This window comes from Miscanthus floridulus, chromosome 5 (assembly GCF_019320115.1).
Source record: "Miscanthus floridulus cultivar M001 chromosome 5, ASM1932011v1, whole genome shotgun sequence".
In the NCBI taxonomy this organism is placed as follows: domain Eukaryota; kingdom Viridiplantae; phylum Streptophyta; class Magnoliopsida; order Poales; family Poaceae; genus Miscanthus; species Miscanthus floridulus.
In genome coordinates this window covers 16,435,849-16,455,573 of record NC_089584.1, presented here as the reverse complement: position 1 = coordinate 16,455,573, position 19,725 = coordinate 16,435,849, and the positions used below count along the sequence as shown (strand labels likewise).

The window sequence follows — 19,725 nt, the reverse complement described above, 5'->3', positions numbered from 1 at the left end:
TAAAATTGCTGAAGAACTGTTTGAGATCTATAATGTCACATGAGAGGTTAAATGGATTGGCAACATTATGCATTGAGAAACGATTGTTGAATAAGATTGATATTGACACCATCATTGATGACTTCGCATCAAAGAATGTTAGAAGAAAATTTTGAGGTAGTTTAATATATATACAAATTATTTTATATGAATATTGCTTTTGCATTCAGCTGCTTATTAGTAACATTTTGTATATGTGTGTATATATACTATCAATGGGTACTACTAGTAGTATTATCATGTATAAAGGGGCCCAAAATTTTAGCTTGGTTCTAGGTCAGAGAAAACTCAGGACCGGCCCTGGGTGATGGGCAGATCGATCTGCCCGAGTGGCATGGCCTGCTTTCTAGGCACGATGCCATGGAAAGGCGCCCTAGTTGGTTGGACGTGTGCTCGATCGATGCCTATGGCGTTGAGCGTTTGAGCGTACATGATGTTGAGATCGTTGCCTCCATCCATCAGTACCTTAGTGAGCCACTTCATACCGATGATCGGGTCGACCATGAGCAGATATCATCTCGGCTGCGGGATGCTTTTCGGGTGGTTGGTTTGATTAAAGGTTATGGCGAACTCTGACCATCGAAGGAAGGAAGGCACGGCTAGCTCAGTCATATAGACCTCACAGGGCACAATCTTCTAGTGACACTTGGAGTCATAGGCCACCGACCCTCCGAAGATCATGAGGTAGCCATCTAGCATTGGAAATCCATAGTCCCTCCCCTCGGCGATGTCTGTGGCCGGCTTAGGGTCCCCCCTATGCTCCCCCTTATTGGAGCCTCTAGACAAGAACCGCTTCATGAGGTCGTAGTCCTTATATAGATGCTTGATGGGGAAGGCATGGTTCGGGCATGGCCCTTTAAGTAGCTTCTTGAAGTGGTTCGAGGGTACCCTCGATGGGCTTTCGACCCCCCTTGCGGTCAGCAGTGTCCACGAGCGAGCCCTCACGCCGCTGCTTGTTCTTCTTCTTGCTAGAACAGTTGGAGGCGCCTTTGTCGGCGTCCTCATCCCGCTTCGCCTTGCCCTTGAGGCGGTCGAATATTACCCCAAATGCCTCCTTGCCCGAGGCATGTCTGGTGGTGATGTTGAGGAGCTCCTTGGTGGTTCATGAGCCCTTACATCCTAGCTTGTGGACCAAGGACTCGTAGGTGGTCCTAGACAGGAAGGCTCCTATAACGTCGGCATTGGTGACATTGGGCAGCTCGTTGCACTGCCGAGAGAATAGTCGGATGTACCCACGAAGTGTTTCCCTCGCCTTCTATTGGTAGTTTTTGAGATCCCATAGGTTCCTAGGGCACATGTATGTGCCCTGGTAGTTTTCGATGAAGATCTCTTTTAGGTCCACCCAACTTTGGATTCTGTTGGGCGGAAGGTGTTCCAACCACGTTCGCATCGAATCGGTTAGGAACAATGGAAGGTTGCGGATAATGAAATCATCAATATTTGCTCCACTGGCTTGGCAAGCAAGCCGATAATCCTTGAGCCACAATCTAGGGTTTATTTCCTAAGAGTATTTCAAGATGTTGGTTGGTGGTTAGTACCGTGGTGGGAAGGCGGCATTGAGGATGTGTTAGCCAAAGGCCTGAGGTCCCAGTAGGTCGAGGCTTGGGCTTCAGTCGTTGCCGCTATCGTAGCATCCGCCACGACGAGGGTGGTAGCCATGGCTAGCCCCCTCCCTCGCATCACCGCAAGCATGCCTGTGGGCATCGAGGGTGTCGCGTGCGTCACGATGGTGGCCGAGACGCTCATGCACCAGGACCATGGTGCGCGGCCTATCACCTTGCGGTGCCTGGTGGACTGATGTGTCCTTGTTGGGTCACTCTGAGGGCGTGTGCTGGCTAGCGTTGAGCTCGCATCGTCAGGATAGTGAGCTCTTGGCCTATTGCGCCACCGCACGCTCGAGTAGCGTGCAAATCTCATGATGGGCCCGACGATCCTCAGGCGTCGCGGGCCCCAAAAGCCCCTAGAGCAAGGATGCCACAACAGCGATGTTCTAGCTTGCCCAGGTGAAGTGTGGGAGCACTTCATCATCCTCGATGATCCTTGAGTTCACATCATAGGCCATGACGCGCACATGCCCACCGTCTCCTTAGCACTCGATCTCTTGCTCGAGCTCCGCATGTTCCTGCTCGAGCTAGAGTCGTGCTTCCTTGAGCTCTTGGTGTTGGGCCTTTAGCTGCTCCACCCGTAGGTGAGGTGGGGCCCCTGTATTCCCCTCGACCTTATCATCGAGGTCGTTTGTTGGGGTAGCCTCTTCCGCATGGATGCTTTTGACGTGTCCCTCGGGGGTACCTACCATGAAACACTCACAAGAGGGGTGATGGCTCCCCCCGCTGGAGTTAGAGGTGGAGGGCGACTCCATTTCTCCTATGAGGAGGTCATGGAAAGACTCCATGACATATTCGATCATCCCCATGAACTCTTTGTTCGTAGGGATGGAAGCATGCATTGCGCCACAAGGTGGTCAACGGTCTCTGTGGCGTTGCGGAGACCGGACGGGAGCGTTATCGGGGCGCTCTAGATGAGGTATTCCGGGGAGAGCGGCTCTCCCCCAGCAAGCTAGGTCATGACATTGGTGAATGAGAAGGTGAGGTGGCGTAGGTTCTCCTAGGACGATCGAGTCCTAGGAAGGCGCAGAGCTAGCGCTCTAACCTCCCGTAGTAGAAGCCGAGGAGTTGGTTTGCTCCTAGGGGCGTGGGCCTCTGGTGCATGTAGCTGTAGCTCCTCAAGCACCTCGGCGATCGCATCGAGGCCAACGAAGTGGAGAGGTTAGACGACGACGGGAGCCCGCACCAACTCTTCCTCTGTCGTGACGATGAAGTCTAGGTTCCCGAAGTGCATGTGCGTGCCCAGGACCCAGCTGACATTGTGACTAGCCATCCGAGGCCTGGTGTGGATGTCGAGACGCGCAAAAGGCCCCTACCTGATGTGCCAACTGTCAGTGTTTCGAGTTACCACCGACGAAAAAATTTCTAGTATTGCGCATCTAGCTCGGATGGTGTGCTTAGAGGACACGAGGTTTATACTAGTTTGGACAAAAAGTCCCTACGTCCAGTTTGTCACTGCTTCTCATGTTACTAGCACTAAAAGTTTGTAGTAGGGGTTACAAACAGGCGAGAGAGGGATAGGTCCCAAATCACTAGTAAAAGGAGTGAAAGGGTGTTGAGAGCTCGGTTGCTGCTCTTATGTGTATCTAGGTCTGATCGGTTCGAGGTCAGATCGGATCCCCTTTATGGGACGCCCTGCTTTTCCTTTTATAGGCCAAGGGAAAGCACGGGTTACAGCGGAGGAAAAGAGAAACGAGAGAGAGGAGTCCTTCAGGATCGTCGGATCCTTCTTATCCTTCATGCAGGCCCCGCCAACCCTGTAGATGTCAACAGGGACAGCTCCACATCACGGCCCTATCTGTCACTGGTGCCATGCGCAGGCATCGTCTGTCGGTCATGATGTTCTTTTCCATCATAGTGGATGTCGTGGTGAGCTGACGCAATGTTCGTACGGGGGTTAGGTAGAACAGCACCGGTACGCCCGACGCTGTTCCTGATGTGAATCCTTAGGTATGGCCCATTGTGGCCTCGGGTTACATCAGGGCGTGCCGGTCTCTTCCTTGGTGTTAGAATTTTGACCCAGGCCTATACGCTTGGACCTAGAGTGGTTGGCGGCGGTATGGGTCTCCGTCGGGAGAGGCGGAGCACGAACCTAAGGGTCGGGCGAGGCGGAGCCCATGGCCTCGAGGTCGGGTGAGGCGGAGCCCGTGGCCTCGGGGTCGGGCGAGGCGGAGCACGGACCCAAGGGTTGGGCGAGGCAAAGCCCGCGGCCTCAGGGTCGGGCGAGGCGGAGCCTGCCCTAGAGGTTAGGCAAGGCAGAGCTTGCACGCCTAGGGGTCAGTTGGAGCTATAGTCGCGCTCTTGACTGCTCAGATGAATCAATGTTGATGGTCATTAGCTCCTCCTCTTCGGGTACTCTAGTATTGGTCTCCGACAAAGACGTACTTTAGTATTTCATGTGACTTGTTAGAATATTTATAATTAAAGGAAAGGATCTGCAAGCGCACAGATAATTATACAATTATAGTATTTCACCTGGAAGTATTCCGGGTATTGTTATTTATATTTTTACCACAGGGAAGGACGGGCAGTGGGAATATATTGATAACTTATACACATGATGAAGAAATAAATCATAACCAAACTTCTACACACAATAGGGGTAAGTCAAGAGATAAATGTATATGAATGGCAAGTAATAACTAATCATTGATCACTCAGAGTACTTCTTTCTATGGCATTAGCATGACTAAGTAGAATATTAGAGCAATAATTCCTAAGTCATTCTTAATTATAAGTCAAAGCATGTGTTGATTAGTGCAATTACACTTAGTAATCATGGTTAAGATCAACTTCATATCTACACATAAGAGATATTACTAAGGAAGATTAAGAACAGAGCTTGTCTTCCTTCGTAACTAAATTCTACTTGTCCTATATTCGGAGAGTGGACTACAAAGGACTCAACGGGAGTGTCACATCCACGATCTACCACATGACCCTGGAATATAGGGTGTATCTGCAGGTAAACAACATATAAGCACCATACTTACACAATGTCGACCACTCACCCCTGGATCTAAAGAATGAGCGCTATACGAACTTATGCATGAACATGACAATAATCTAACTATACTAAGCATATAATCAAAGTAGACGATGAACATGATAACTAGAAACATGATTAATACGAAGAACAATGTCATAACAATTGTAGCAAACATATAAAAGTAATGAGAGATACAAAAAGAGGAGGTACAAATGCTATATCAAACCACGCTTTTGACACGATCAGGAATCCAAGCGAAGCTGGCCTCCCTCTAGACCTAGCCTAGCTAGCTATGCCCTAAAATATGGTGGAGCTCTAAAGATGATTAAGGTTTCTGTCTTCTCAAATGACTTGATCAGGGTTTGATGCCTCAGGGGGTGGCAGGGGCTGGTATATATAGGCCGGAGCGTCATTCCTGAGCCCTCGGATCAAACCGACTTGAATGGATGGCATAGATGCAACCTAGAAGGCAGTGGGGAACCGACATTCGAAGGAGGAGCTGACAGTGGGGCCCACAGGCTGGCCGGCCTGCACACCCGGCAACGTCTCGTCCTCTGCTTGGGTGGTTTGTCTCATGCAGTCTTCTAGAACCTTCTGAAGTTGTTTTCGCTGTGAATAAGCGCGATTAATTCTGACATATAGGTCCACCTTGACGGTTTTCTATATAAACCTGTAGAAAATACAGATTCACAAAACTTATGAAATTTGTTAGTTTAAACCTCTAAATTTATATTGGTAATTATATTCATACCCTTATACATATTATATTGACGGTTTATAATGTTTGTTAACTACTGTTAACACTTCCTTGAGGTCCAGGCCTACAACAAGAAGTTAATTCGTGGAGCAATTCCATTTTTTCAACTGCCACGTCAGCTGTTTTTATATGACTTTCTGTTAAGTATATAAACCTGAAGTAGTAGAAAATAGTACCACTGTTTGTGGACGTACTGGAAATAAAAAAAATATCAATATACATAGTAGGTGCTTTCCTTTTTATTGATACTTCTGCACGGAAAGACGATGACCAAAAGTCATACACGCGATCAAACGGTGGTAGTAGTTCACGTTTCACGACATTTTCACCACCTCGCAGTCTCGGACTGCACCAATGCTACAAGCCTACAAGCAAGCAACAGCCATCGTCACAGCAAAACTTGACTTGACCCAGCTGGCATGCCCTTTGCCATGATCGAACGACCCGCCCGAGACCTGCTTACAGGGACACGGACGACGGTCGCTCACGGTCACCAGACGGGCAGCAGGTAGCAGAAGTCGGCGTCGTACGGCTCGACCTCCACCATCTTGGCCGCCAGGCCCAGGCGTGGCCGCCCTGCTGCCGCTGCTGCTGACGTTGGCGCCCAGGACCTCCCTGATGGCCCGGCGGAGCGGCCCCGACGCCCTGGGCAGCTGGCTGTGCACCCACTCCAGCAGCGACGCGGCGTCGTCGGCGAAGTCGCGCATGTGCCAGTGCAGCAGCTTGGGCACCACGACGGCGGCGCGCTGCTTCCTGCCGGCGACGTGCACCGACGACTCCAGGTACTCCAACTTGGCGCACTCCAGCTCGTTCGACACGTCCTCCGCCGTGTACACGCGCAGCTGCACAACAACGCAACAGCACGCCACGTGAGGCGACTCAGTCTGGGAATGAAAAACGACGACAGGTCGGTCCAGGAGCTGATCGAAGCCGACAGGGACGAGACGGTACACGTACTGCTGGCGAGGAGCGGCTGCCTCTGCACAGCGCGAAGACGACGTTGGGCTCGGGATACCCTAGCCCGTACGAGTGCAGCAGATCCATCTGTCCGTCGTCATCCATGATCCCCTTATCATCATCAAGATACCCTCTTTCAGATTAACTTTAATGAAAAGGGAAAAAATGATGCATTCTGCAAGAGTGCATGCATGCAGAGGGGGACAAGGGTCTGAGCTAGTTTTGCATACTTGCTTGCCGTCAGGAGAGTGCCTCAGGATGAGGTGCTCGATCGAGACAACACTCAGTACTGTTCCTCCGACGTTCACTGAAGCCTGAATATGACTGTCGTCGTTAGCAATTTGTGTAAAGTTTTTTTTTGTTCTTTTCAAAAGCCAATTTGTGTAAAGATAGCCTGAAGCAATCAGTTTTTTTTTCTCAGTCAGTGGAAAGAGCACTGCACTGCACCTGATTCAGCAGTGCAAGAAGCTTCTCTGGAGATGGAGGTAAACCGTGCTGAAGAAACGCCTGAAATCATGACGAAACGACTTGCCCTGAATTAGCATTTTTTGTTTTCACGCAATTGTTCGTCAACCTACGCCTAATTGCTTAAGAGTTAAGATGAAACCAGAGGATTAGCTTACGGTACATGCATCACGCAGAAGTTGTAGATGTTGATCCAAAACGCCAGCTTCTGCTTGTTCGTCAGGAGGCTGGGATCGACGAGCGAAAGCTTTTGCATCAGGCCTCTGTCAGAAGCAAAACAATTAAACAAACGCCATTATTCGGACCTGAAGCTTCTCCTGGCCGTCGCACAGACAAATTAGGAGCCCAGCTCACAGCTCAGGTCAGCTCACCTCAGGTTCTTGATGTCCACGAGGCACAGCGAGACGCGGGTGACGTCGACGGAGGCCCTCGTGAACTCGACGAACCTCCTCTGGCACCCGGTCCCGACGGCCGCAGCCTCCTTCTCCGCGCCGCCGTGGCCGCCGCCCTTGGTCGACGCCGCTCTCCGGTTCTTGAGCGGGCTCATCCCCGCGGCGGCGCCGTTCACGGACACGGAGACCTTGGGGACGAGACTCCTGGGGCCGATGCACGAGGAGATGTTGAGCTTGGACGACGACGTGCCGCTCAGCTCCAGCTCCGCCGCGTCCGTCGTTGTCGTCTTGTTGAGCTTGTGGAAGATGGTCACCGTCAGCCTGACGAGCTCCTCCGAGAGCTTATTCGGGCTGCTGCTCACCAGGCACGTCGTCTTCCTCTCGGGAGGCGTCGGGTTCGGATTCTCTGATGACGAGTGGCAGTGGCTGCTTCTCCTGACGACGACGTGCTCCATCTCATCTCCTGATGATCAAAACACCATGATGATCGTGTGGCGCATCAGACAGAGTCTGCGTCAGACATGATGAGCCCTGAATCTGCACGTGAACATTGGTCACTTCCTACCGTACCTTTGGCCGAGGCGGATCCGACAGAAGCCTTGCTCTCGCGTTCGAGAGCTTCGTCGGTTCCTCCTGGACATGGCAGCTTGGGTAGCTGCTGCTGGGCTCCTTGGAGCTGGAGCTCCCTCCTGGACACGGAGTGCCGCTGCTGGCGGTTCTGCAGCCAGCTCTCCTGCTGCTGGAGGATGCAATGGTCCGTCCACTTCTGCTCCCGGTGCAGGCGCAGCCGCAGGTCGTCGACCTTCTTCTCCAGGTAGAATATCTCGTCCTCCACCACTGCTAGCTCCGCAAGGAGGCCCCTAACCTACACCATTGCAGTGCAGATAAAAGAAAGTAAAAAAAATCAGGTCAGCAACATGTTGAGACCTTGTGGTCAGCTTCCAGCCATTTGGTATGAGCAGAGAAGCACAGAGTTACTACCACAGGAATTTTACTGTCGAAGTGTTGAATACACAAGGCAAGGATATGGTCATGTGAAACAATGCAGTAAAAGGAATGTAATTACAAGCAACAATTATGAAATCGTACTGATGCTCTTCTTCTACCACGCAAGCATTTGGTGATTGACCAGGTGATAGAGGTAGTACAATACAAGAAGGCAGCATCCAAGGGAACCAGATCTGATAGATAAGAGGTACTATTGAATAGTGATTGCCTGCAGACAAGCCGAGATTGCGAGACTAGCTCCAGATCACTCAGTAACTCTGTGTCCTTGGTTCACAAGTCAGAGGCAGGTGACATCGGATGGCAGGCAGTCAGGAATCCAAAGGACACACTGTTCCTGCACCTGGCGTTGTTCACCCGTACCCGGATCCTGAGATCTTGCCCTTGGAATAGAAATGGCCCTGCTGCTCACTCTTACTGCTACAGTACATGTTATGTTACCCTAGGAGACTTGAGTAAATGCCACACGTCACTGGCGTCGAGTACGAGGGTCAGGTGACAGCTTCACGTGTGCGAGTTCAGATGCGGCGGTGAGGTGAAATGCTATGATGGAAATTCCTCTGGGACTGCAGCGACAGTACACTTGCAATCATGTTTGTTCTTCGTGGCTCAGACTTCAGACTGAGCAATTTCAGCTTTTCAGTGACCAGAGTGTTAATTAACATGTGTGTCACAACTCCAAACAATCAACAGGAAATAATAAGCTGTAAAAAATCAGAATGTTCTGGGATAGTTCTGCAGAAATCAGTTCAATCTAAGTGCGGCAATACATGATGATCTCGCTCACACTGTCGGGACTGAACATTCAGACGCCACTACGCGCAGGCATGGAACAAATTAAAGAGATGGTTTCGCATTTGAACGACCGATGCAATGCAAGTGAGCAGAGCGTGAGGTGCTTACATTGGTAGGAACCAGCGCGGAGAGGCAGCAATGGCAGACGACGCGCCCCTGGAGCGAGCACTGCAGGACCCTGCCCAGCTGCTGCTCCTTCTCGAGCACCGTCTCCAGCTCCGACACCTGCACACACACAACGTCAGCACGGCCACGCATCGATCGATGCCACCCATGTAGTGCGCGATGCATGTATCTGAATAATTCTGAAGAGACACTGCAGCTCACCTCGAACTCGAGCTCCAGCCGCTTCTCGCGCTGCTCGTCCCTGTCCATGAGGAAGTACATGAGCTTCATCTTGCACCGGCGCACCCGCGGCCTTCTTAAACCCGCGCCCGGGCCCGGTAGTCCCCGCCGCCGGTGGACGGGGTAGTAACTGCTGGTGCCGCCGGCGGCGGCGGTGGGGCGTAATGGCGTCGGCGAGCTCATTTATGGGGTCTCGGTCTCTCCGGCGAGGCGGGCAAGATAAAGGCGGAGGCAATAGCGGCCGCGGGGAGTGAGAGCGACGTCTCTCGCTGCTGCCAGAGCACGGAGAGCGTGGCGGGCAACGCAAGAGCCAAGAGGCAAGAGCCCCGCGCGGATCGGAGGGGTTGCCGCCGCTTTCGGGGCAGGCCGAGAGAGAGGGAGGGGAGGCAGAAACGGTGGCGGGGTGGCGAGGGCGCGTCGGCGTCGCGTCACGCTTCCCGTGCGCGCAACGGAAATGGCTGGCCCATGCAATGCAACGCATGACCGGCTTAAATTCCCCAGCGGTTGACGCAATGCAAGGGGGGAGTAGTTGCTTACCGAGGGGCTGCGAATTTATGCCCGTGACGGCATCGGTTACCGAGGTCACTTTGATGAGGTGTCTTCCTCACATTTTTTTTTATGTTTTCAAAGCACAAATCTTATTTTCCTATAAATTTACAAATAACAACGTCGCTTTTTCATAAATTTATAAATTAAAAGGAAGACACTCTATTAGATATCTTATTCAATCTCCTGTACCTAAAAATAGCATTTTAGGTATAGAGGTGATGCAGCAGGAGCGTGTTCAGGCTGGCTGGGGCTGGGCTGGCCAGCACACTCACAGTGACACTGTTCACATAAACAGTGTTTTTTTAGAGCTAGAACAATATTTTTCCCTCGCAACAATCAGCCAGAACAAGTGTTTTGGCTTATTTTTCAGTCCGTGTCAAACAGCCTCTAGATCTCCTACTATAAAAGACACACTCTTTCTCCAAAATAAAGGAGACATGTTTTTAAGAAACCTGCTACAACAGTGTTGTTATAACCTAAGTATTTTAATGTACTCTCCTAAAATAACTTAGAGAAGATGCAATGTAAGAGATCTGATGAAGATGACGAAGTCATCAGCCACCCTCTTCTTTCATCATGTTCCTGCATAACAGGGCGCTCAGTTTGATGTATGGATTGGCCCATCATCTTTTTTTTTTGAAAGGCGCCAGCAAGAATTTGTTGTGCATGTATTACTAGGGTAGAAGCAAAGTACAACAAAACCTTTACAGAAACAAAAAAAAAACAAAACCACCCTAGAACCACCGGTGGCAAAATAAGCCTGAGGCTACCTTTGTCGCGTCGCCACAACAACAACCGCAGGAAGACGTCTTTCAGCTAGCTATCGCTGCCGAAGCAGTCCTGGTCACACTAAGTAGAGAAACAACTTTTGATCCACTTTAAAATTTGACTTTAGTCCCAGTATTTTTCGCGTCCGGGACTAGAGAGACCTTTAGTCCCGGTTTGTAGCTCCAACCGGGACTAAAGGTCCCTGCCCAACGGCTACTGCGGCAGATTTTTGCTGTAGGGGACCTTTAGTCCCGGTTGGAGCTATCAACCAGGACTAAAGATTAACTTTTACTTCCTGGTTGGTCTCTCCAACTGGGAGTAAAAGTCTACTCCCGGCTGGAGGCTCCGTCTAGGAACTAGAAAGGAACCTTTAGTCCCGGTTGGTGTCTTCAACCGGAACTAAAGGTCACCTCCTATATACCACTTCTTCCTCCCCGAGCCCGAGTCACTTCGACCTCAGTGTTTGACTTCATCGTCGGCCTCTCTTCTTCATCATCGTCGGTAATCACAAGATTTCGTTAATTGCTCCATCGATTCTTCGGTTCTAAAGGTTACCAATTTTATACTCTCATGTTTTATCAGTAGCATATCTCATTTTGTGGACTAGATATATGTGGGTTTTTATGGTGGATTTTTTTTATTTATAGGCCATTTAAGCTCAAAATCACTTTAAAGTTTGCATATTTGAATGAAGGAATGTTAAAGTAGTTATTCAAAACTAGTATTCAGCTTTCATTTCTAGCATGCATAGCACACTTCATGATTTAGAGATATAGAAAATTTTAGAGTTTTTTTTTTAATTTTATTTGTTTATAAAATGAGAAATTTATATTATATTAAAAATGAGTATAGAGAGTATATGGCAATTGCTTCCAGGTCCTCGGCCTCTCATCGGGTTCCAAAGCTACTGAGGCCGGACATCCCTCTCATTGTATACGGCAAGTGTGAGGAGAAGATTATGATGGAGTACCAGGTGAGGAAGGAGTGTCCCAACAAGGGCCATATCTTCTACAAGTGTCCGGATCGCAATGTGAGTTATTTTGTCGCATTTGATGATTATAGTAAATTTATACTTATTTTCATGATGATTGTGATTAAAGTTCTAATTTTTTTGTTTTAATTTCAGTGGGATGGCACTAGATGTTCAGACTGGTACTGGGAGGAAGAGTATGTTGAACACGTGCAAAACTCTCTTGCACAGGCGGCTACGGCGGCTGATGAGGCAGTGATCCTGCGGAAGAAACTCATAGATGTTGAACAAACGCATGATCTGTCTGTTTTAGTTGGGATTGGTTGCGAAATCCTTATGCTGCTGAAGTGCATTTTAGCTTTAGTTTTTTTTAGTGGTAGTTGGTATTGTCTACATTGTAGCGAGACTTTCATAAATTAATACCTTGTGTGGTGGCATGCATGTCGTATAATTAACTAATTATGCACTACTTTAGTTTGTACAAAATGTTCGAACATTATAAGCGTGTAGAATACGTATATTATTAGCAACGTAGAATGCGTATTCGAAAACCTATTCGAAAACCAAAACGAATCATCAATTAAAAATAGAAACAAAAAAAAAAGAAAATCTTTAATCCAGGTTGATAATACCAACCGGGACTAAAGGGCCGGCCCACGTGGCCAGGCCGGAAGGCCTCTTTAGCCCCGGTTGGTATTACCAACCGGGACTAAAGATGGACCTTTAGTCCCGGACGAGAAATCGAGACTAAAGGAGGGGCCCTTTAGTCCCGCATTCATGCTCCCGGTTGGAAAACCGGGATTGAAGGGGTTTCCCAACCGGGAGTACAGCTCGTTTCTGTACTAGTGTCACTGTCAAGCGTGAGCAGGTGCCTCCGCGCGATTGGCCCATCATCTTTGTTGTAACTTCTTTTTCTTTTTTAAAAAATGAACTAGTTAATATATTGTCATCTCATTCCCTATAATTAGTACTCTCTCTATTCCAAATTACAAGTCTCATGTCCTCGCTGCTAGCAAAATTGATGTATAAAAAAAAAAAGTTAAAGCGACTTAGAAGGTACAGATGGAGTAATTAGTAATATAACCATAGGGAATGGGGTCATCAAATTTGCCCCACCTCATTTAGAATAAAGATGGATACTAAACTGAACACCCTACGCTGCCACTAGAATCTCGAGGGGCTAATCTTCTTCCTGGGCTTTTCATCTATATAAAAGCATACTATTGTGATGAAACCCCGATTCAGACTAAGCCCATTGGAGTCCTCCGATACAGACTCACATCTGAATCTGAAGGCAAATAAGATCGGCCAGTGCAATGAATTAGTGTGCAATTGGCCAGAGCAGCACTGCTGAAATAAAATGCCGTGCAGATCAATCGCGCGAAAAAACGCCAGTATGCTCCGAGAACATAAAGTCCATTCCCCATCATTTCATCTTGGTGTATATGAATCTTTTTTTTGAAACCATCTTTGGTATATGAATCTGATGATGTCCCAACCGCCCAGGATCCTAGCGTCCTATGGCTGAGGATATCGCATATCGTACAATAATTGGCTGGCTGCCTCCGTGCAACGATCAGCTGACAAGTTGCTTTCGCAGATCAGGCTAATCGGTACAGAGCACAGATGATCAATACAATTTTGGCAGCATTCGACCAATGTAGGGCACAAGGCTGCCTTGTCCCAACAGCCCAAACTCAGGCTCACACACTAGGCGCTGGCTGATGCACTACCAAACCCATGATTCTGATGACGGATCCATCCTAATTCGCCAAAAAAAGGTCAAAATAAACACCATTATTGATATGTCCAGAGGTAAACATTATTAGCAAGCTCAAACTGTAGCCTCCCAAAAAGCAGGGGGAAGGGAAAACAGTATCTGCTCCAGCACAAAGTTACCACTAGCTTACATAGCACAGTTAAACAAAAAAATGTATGTTCCTCCCTCTTCAGCATATCTCTGCATCAGGGTGAAGGGTTGGAACATCTTAAACAGACTTCACAGTGGCCGCGTTGATGATATCGATGAACTCAGGCTGCAGACAAGATAGGGGAAGGAAACAGTCAGCAACATGGGATTGTTGACAAGGCCAGCAGTCATTTTGTTGTTTCTTTGGTTCACCAAAAAAAAAAAAGGAACAGGACATCAACTGTCTTCCTGGATTTTTCATTACCTTCAAAGAAGCTCCACCGACAAGGAAACCATCCACATCAGGCTGCGCTGCCAGCTCTTTGCAGTTCGCAGCAGTTACAGAACCTGTAGCAGAAAGCACGTGTGATTATCAAGATGATTTAGCAGCCAGTACATAAAACACCAAAAGTCAATTGCTCCAAAAATGTATATTACCTCCGTAGATGATCCTTGTAGATTCAGCAACCTCAGGGCTGACGTTGGTCTTTAGCCAGTCCCTCAGGGACGCGTGCACCTGGGAACATTATACAGATCTGAGTGTTGAGTGTTGCACTAAGAAAAGGATAACGTGTGTAGCAGATTAACATATTTATAATCATATAGTGCATCACAGCCCAATATTGAAACACAAAAATATATGAACCAGTAGAGAGTTTTACCAAGAGGGTACAGAACTTACTTCCTGAGCCTGAGCTGGGGTGGCAACTTTACCAGTTCCAATGGCCCAGACTGGTTCATAGGCAATAACTACGTTGCTCCAGTCATTGATCTTCTCTGTAAAACAAACAGCCATTTGATCCATTCAGCCTGAATTTTCATACGGCATCAAAATTTTTAACTTGGTAAATTCAAAGCAAGGCACTAACAGTCCACTTGAACCAAACAGAGCAGAAAACAAAGGGGGGGGGAAATCCAGCATGTGAATTCATCCAAGCAATCGAAACACACATACTAAGCTGATTCTAAACTACAGCTGTTACAGAAAAACAGTAATGTCTGAACTAAACATGTAGATTATCTAACCAAACTGAACGCCAAGATCTAATTTTTATCATGAACAAGACGAAACAAAATTCACCAGAAGAAAAGTGTTCACCAAAAGATGTATAGCTACGATTATATATAATGTTAAAGTTCCATGCATGGGAGCTAATTGTAGAAGCGCTTGAATATAATCAATCAACAACTCTCCATTATCATAAGAAAAAACTAACCATGAAGAGCATAGAAAGAGACTACACAATCACTGGACTGAAAGTAAATGAAAAGTACCAGCAATTGCTTTTGTTTGTGCAGCAACAACTTCCATGGTTGACCCAGCCTCCCTCTGCTCAAGGGTCTCACCAACGCATGCAATGACCTTCAGTCCCTGAGACAGGGCATAAGCAACCTTGTCTCCAACAAACTGGCATCCAAGCAGAAGAGTAAAACCATTAGATGTGAACATGGCATCCAAGTAGAAGAGTAAAACCATTAGATGTGAACATTCTTTGGAAGGCAGTGGTCATGGTGTGAAGACAGGGCCTCCACAGTATGTCAACAATCAAATATATTGCGAAGGAAACATAGTCCCAAATGGAAATATGCATGCATTTACAACCACAATGCAAATGATACGAGAAATATGTTGCATAAGATGCAACCTGGATCATACCTCCTTCGATTCTCCCAGTAGAGCTCTCCTTTCAGAGTGTCCAAGAATGACCCAGGGAACACCAAGGTTCGCGAGCATCTCAGCACTGCATTAATAATGGCTTGGTTATCAACTAATAGTGAAATTGAATAGAGAAAGCGCCAAAGCGCAATATACAAACTGCTGAATTAGGTTACATATGCAGAATGCTTAACATAGGATCAGTTAATCAGTATGAAAATAGTTAAAATTGAATAAAAGCGTGAAAGGTGACATCAAAAGACTCGGTGCATAATGGTCAAGAGAACATAATCAATTATTCTAGTGCAAGACTGTATGCATTTGCATTGAAGACTTGACATTAATCCTTCCTCAGATTGGTCATTATAGCATATGGTCTGATCAGATCAGACAGGAGAGAATTAAAGACTAACCTGACTTCACCGGTGAAAGCACCTCCCTTCTTCACCCAGCAGTTCTGAGCAGCAACTTGGAACTCTGGGCGCAGCAGGCTCTTGACCACAGGAAGGAAGACATAAGGAGGGCTAACAACGACCTCTGCAATGCAACCAATTCCAAATGGCTAAGTACATCATACAATACGCTTTAGTAAATTTCTCAGGATTACGTAAATCTGCAAAGTTCGAGGTCAGTCCTAAAAGGCATTATGTGAAGTTTTGGCGTCCATACCAACAACATCTGAAGGGGGAACCTGTCCTTCATTCAGGGTTTTGACAATCTTCTCGACCTGATCTGTGGTTCCGTTCTGCACGCATCCAGATCAACCATGGCATGATCAGTTAACAGGCAATTCACTATGTATACATGTCACTTGTATGGGAAATTTGGCAAAGCAACAGGCTCTTTCACTGCCAATGAGTATTGAAGTCGCCGGAGGAGCTCCAATCTATGCTCGGATTGAGCAAGCTCCTCCACGAAACATCTAAAATTTACGACGAGCTCCATAACAAGAAGCTGGTTGAAGCTAAGGTTAATTCTTGCGGCAGACAAGAATGAATCTCCAGAAGTTGGAGATCGAACTTCTATGCTGCTACAGACAACATGCAGCACGAAACTACGACAAGGGTTTTTTCGATTTGTTCTGGGCTGGAGTCTGGAAGCACGGGCGGATTGGAAGAACAACGCTGGAGTCTGGAAGCACGGTTGGATTGGAAGAAGAACGCGGGCACTTCCAGCTAGGTCAAAACATACAAAGACCATCAACATCACCTTGTCTGATTCCGTTTTGTTTTTTTCCGAAAGATCCCTGATTCCGTTTTGAACGAGAACGACCAGATCAACTCTAATCGTGGCCGGATCTCAAGAGATTACGCCTGGAGGCATCACATCCAGGCTTCCCATCCAAGAGCAAAAACCCAATTCTTACGGCGATCTGAATCGAGAGCAACAGAATCCACTAGCAATTTATCCCGTATCCCCCGAAAAAAAATGAAAAACTAGACTAACCGTATCCGATCCACGAAAAGAAAGACAGGCATGTCGACGGGGGAAGAGAAATTACGCATTTCCAGTTGCCACCGACGAAGAACTTGCGGCCCATCTCGGGGAAGCGTCGTCGATTAGATTGGGTTCGGATGGGGAAGAGAGGGAGGGAGGGGCGCTTCTAGATTGGATTTTGCTTCTTCTTTGTAAAAGGAAAGGAAGACAAGGGGCACGGGATAATATAGGCGGGGTAAGGTTTGTGGCCTCCCATGTGATCATATGAGGCCGGCCGGCCAGTACTCACGATGACATGTGGCCCCTACTTCCACCATCGAGGTTTTACCTTAAATAAAAAAATAAAAGATGTATAGATACCTTCCTGTCTCTATCTCTATATCCTCTTCTTTGTCTATCTACAGTATACACGTATTTATCTATATTTATTATCTTTCCTCCGTCCCAAAATAAGTAATGTTATGGTATCTATGCTGGTCAAACTTATATAAATTTGACTATATTTATAGACAATATTACATTTGTATCTCTAAATTAGTTTACTATAAAAATAGATTAAACGATCTATCTAATGATACTAATTATGTACTTTAAATATTAATATTTTTATAGATTTAGTCAAAGTTAAAAACATTTGACTCATGAGACGTGAGACCGATATTTATTTCTGGACGGATGGAGTACTGTATATATGGAGTATCTCTATCTATCTATATCTGCGTGTATATATATATTATAATATAACATATTAGAAAGTAAAAAGTAATTCTAGTCCATCTAAATCTATCTCAGCATGTCCGCTTGATCTTATTAGCCATGATACAACGTTTTTCTCTCACAACAAAACAGCATCAATCGGCTTATAAGCCACAGAAACGATCAAAGAGCGAAGTGTTTCTTTTAATCCTTTTTTGATTTTAAAATATCTATGCATTCTCTATTTTTATATGTGACTAAGTTAGAAATGACTTGTGTCTAATAACGATACGAAATCTGATATCAAAATATATTAGGTCCTGTTGCAGCACACTGAAACATATTTGCTAAATATAAGCAAAAGCTAAAATAGCTGGACGTGCCGGGAAGCTTAATTGAATCTTTGCTAGTATGATTGCTTCAATCTATGTCATGTTCGCTTGGTTGATAAGCCATAGTTGAAAGTACTGTTGACTGATTTGTTATGAGAAAAAAATAGTATTCATTGACTGAAAAAGTACTGCTTATAAACCAAGCGAATGGAACGCTGACGTGCTATGAGTATCCCAATTCGCCACTTTCTTTTTAATTAAAGATAACTGTTCGTGTTCCTTTCATAGAGGATGCTCCTTCCTTTTTTGTGTTTTTTCCCCTTTGTTTAGTACTTGGTTCCTTGGTTTAATTTAAGTTTTCAGTAGGGGCTCCTTGCCCTCCTGTTCCTTTTATAAAAAAAATGTTCGTGTTCCTACGCAGCTGGGGATAAATTAAAGCTGTAGCCGTGGAGTAGTAGGAGTGTGTCACGGACACAGGCAACGCGGGTGGAGACGATCCAGCGGCGGCGGATGGCATTACTGTGGGCACTTGGCGCAGCGGTGCGGAACATGGGGCGCCGAAGCAGCGGCCGGCGGATCGAGACGCTTTTGGGTGCGTTTGCATGCTTCCATCGTCGATGACTCGATGCGCACCTCTCGCCTCGGCGATTCCTTCCGCTTTCCAGCTCTGCCCTCGCTGCAAAGCTAGTACTCTCGGAGTCTCGGTTCGGCGGCCGGCGGCCGGCGGCCGGCGGCGGACGCGGCGGGACCCGAGGGGCAGCTTCTTCTTGTTTTGGGGCTGGTACCAGATGCCGGTTGAGCCCATCTCAGCAGAGATCCCAGCGAAATCGTATTATATAGTACCACATATTTATTGATGTTCCAGGAGAAAAAAAAAACCATACATTGCAACTGAAGAAAAGAAAGGTACATCGTCATCTAAAGCCTTGACATCTATGTGTTTCTTTGTCTTGAAAACTATAGTTTTTATATTTACATCATTATATTTTTATGGCACACGACATTATGCTAAAACGTACATAAATAATTTTTAGTTAATATATTTTCTTCTATTTAAGTAATCAATTGCATTTATGACATAGCGTAGAGACTCTCTTACGTACACGAAGGTCAAGGGCACACGTTTTCACTTCCACTCTCAATTATAACATCAAAGAATCAACAAATGCAATTGAGAGCCTCTTTGGCAGGGCTCCTGCAGGGGCTTCAGCTCCGGCTCCTGCAGGAGCTGTGCCAAACGTCTGTTTTGGAAAGGGCTTCGCATGGGGAGCCGGTCAAGAGCCAGAGCCATTTTTTGTCTGCGTAGGAGAAGCCTAAAAAAACGAGCTTCGCGCGGCTCCTTGCTGTGGGTTCACGTCGTCTCGTGCGAAGGAGCCGTTTTGCCAAACGTTTTTCAGAACGGCTTCAGCTCCTCTAGATGAGCAGAGCCGGAGCCATTTTCAGAGGAGCCGAGCCCTGCCAAATAGGCCCTGAGCATACTGCATACCAGGAATTTACATAGGGTATAAACACTTCATCTTGCAACTTTTGTTAAAAAAATAAAGACCAATAGCACACAATCAATCGATGAAGAATATCACCAATGAAGCAGCTTTTTTTACGTCAACTCTATAAGCAGCTCCAGTGATGGAGATGAAACTGTTTTGGTGAGATGTTTGGTAAAACATGTCTTATGGTAGGTAAAAACTATAAAATGTTCATAATACCTTTTTTATCTTCTTTCCTATCCTTATCTGCTAGCTCGGAGTCGTGAGGCGGCATCCACTCACACCTGAGGGCTCCAACTTCGTTCTCTTGAAGCCTTGCCAAGGCACCCACAAAGTCTTGACGGGCTGACGGTCACGGCACCCCGACGGCCACGGAGCCCCCAACTTCCACGTGACGGCGTCCCCACAGCCTGACAACTCCATGCGACGGAGCCTCAGTGATCGCATGCCCCAACGAATCGGCAGCCTCGTCCACATCCCGGTCTCCCTGCCCCGCGTCGTCACCGTCATCCTCGCCTCAGTCTCGCTCAAGTCATTGCCTCATCATGTAGTGCCGCCGTTGCCTAACCTCG

General features: G+C 47.1%; 1 protein-coding gene and 1 pseudogene across 1 annotated transcript; both read right to left on the bottom strand.

Annotated features, from left to right (window-relative positions):
* Positions 1-5,735: 5,735 nt before the first annotated feature.
* On the bottom strand, positions 5,736-9,846 carry LOC136451633 (uncharacterized; annotated as a pseudogene).
* A 3,568-nt stretch (positions 9,847-13,414) lies between these two features.
* On the bottom strand, positions 13,415-16,862 carry LOC136451632 (triosephosphate isomerase, cytosolic-like). Its single transcript, XM_066452323.1, has 9 exons — positions 16,703-16,862; positions 15,871-15,946; positions 15,615-15,738; positions 15,202-15,286; positions 14,820-14,952; positions 14,227-14,321; positions 13,983-14,061; positions 13,810-13,892; positions 13,415-13,671 (listed from the first exon to the last, which is right to left on the bottom strand). The coding sequence occupies exons 1-9, from the start codon at positions 16,739-16,741 to the stop codon at positions 13,624-13,626; spliced, it is 762 nt and encodes a 253-aa protein (XP_066308420.1). The 5' UTR covers positions 16,742-16,862; the 3' UTR covers positions 13,415-13,623.
* Between the last annotated feature and the right edge of the window lie 2,863 nt (positions 16,863-19,725).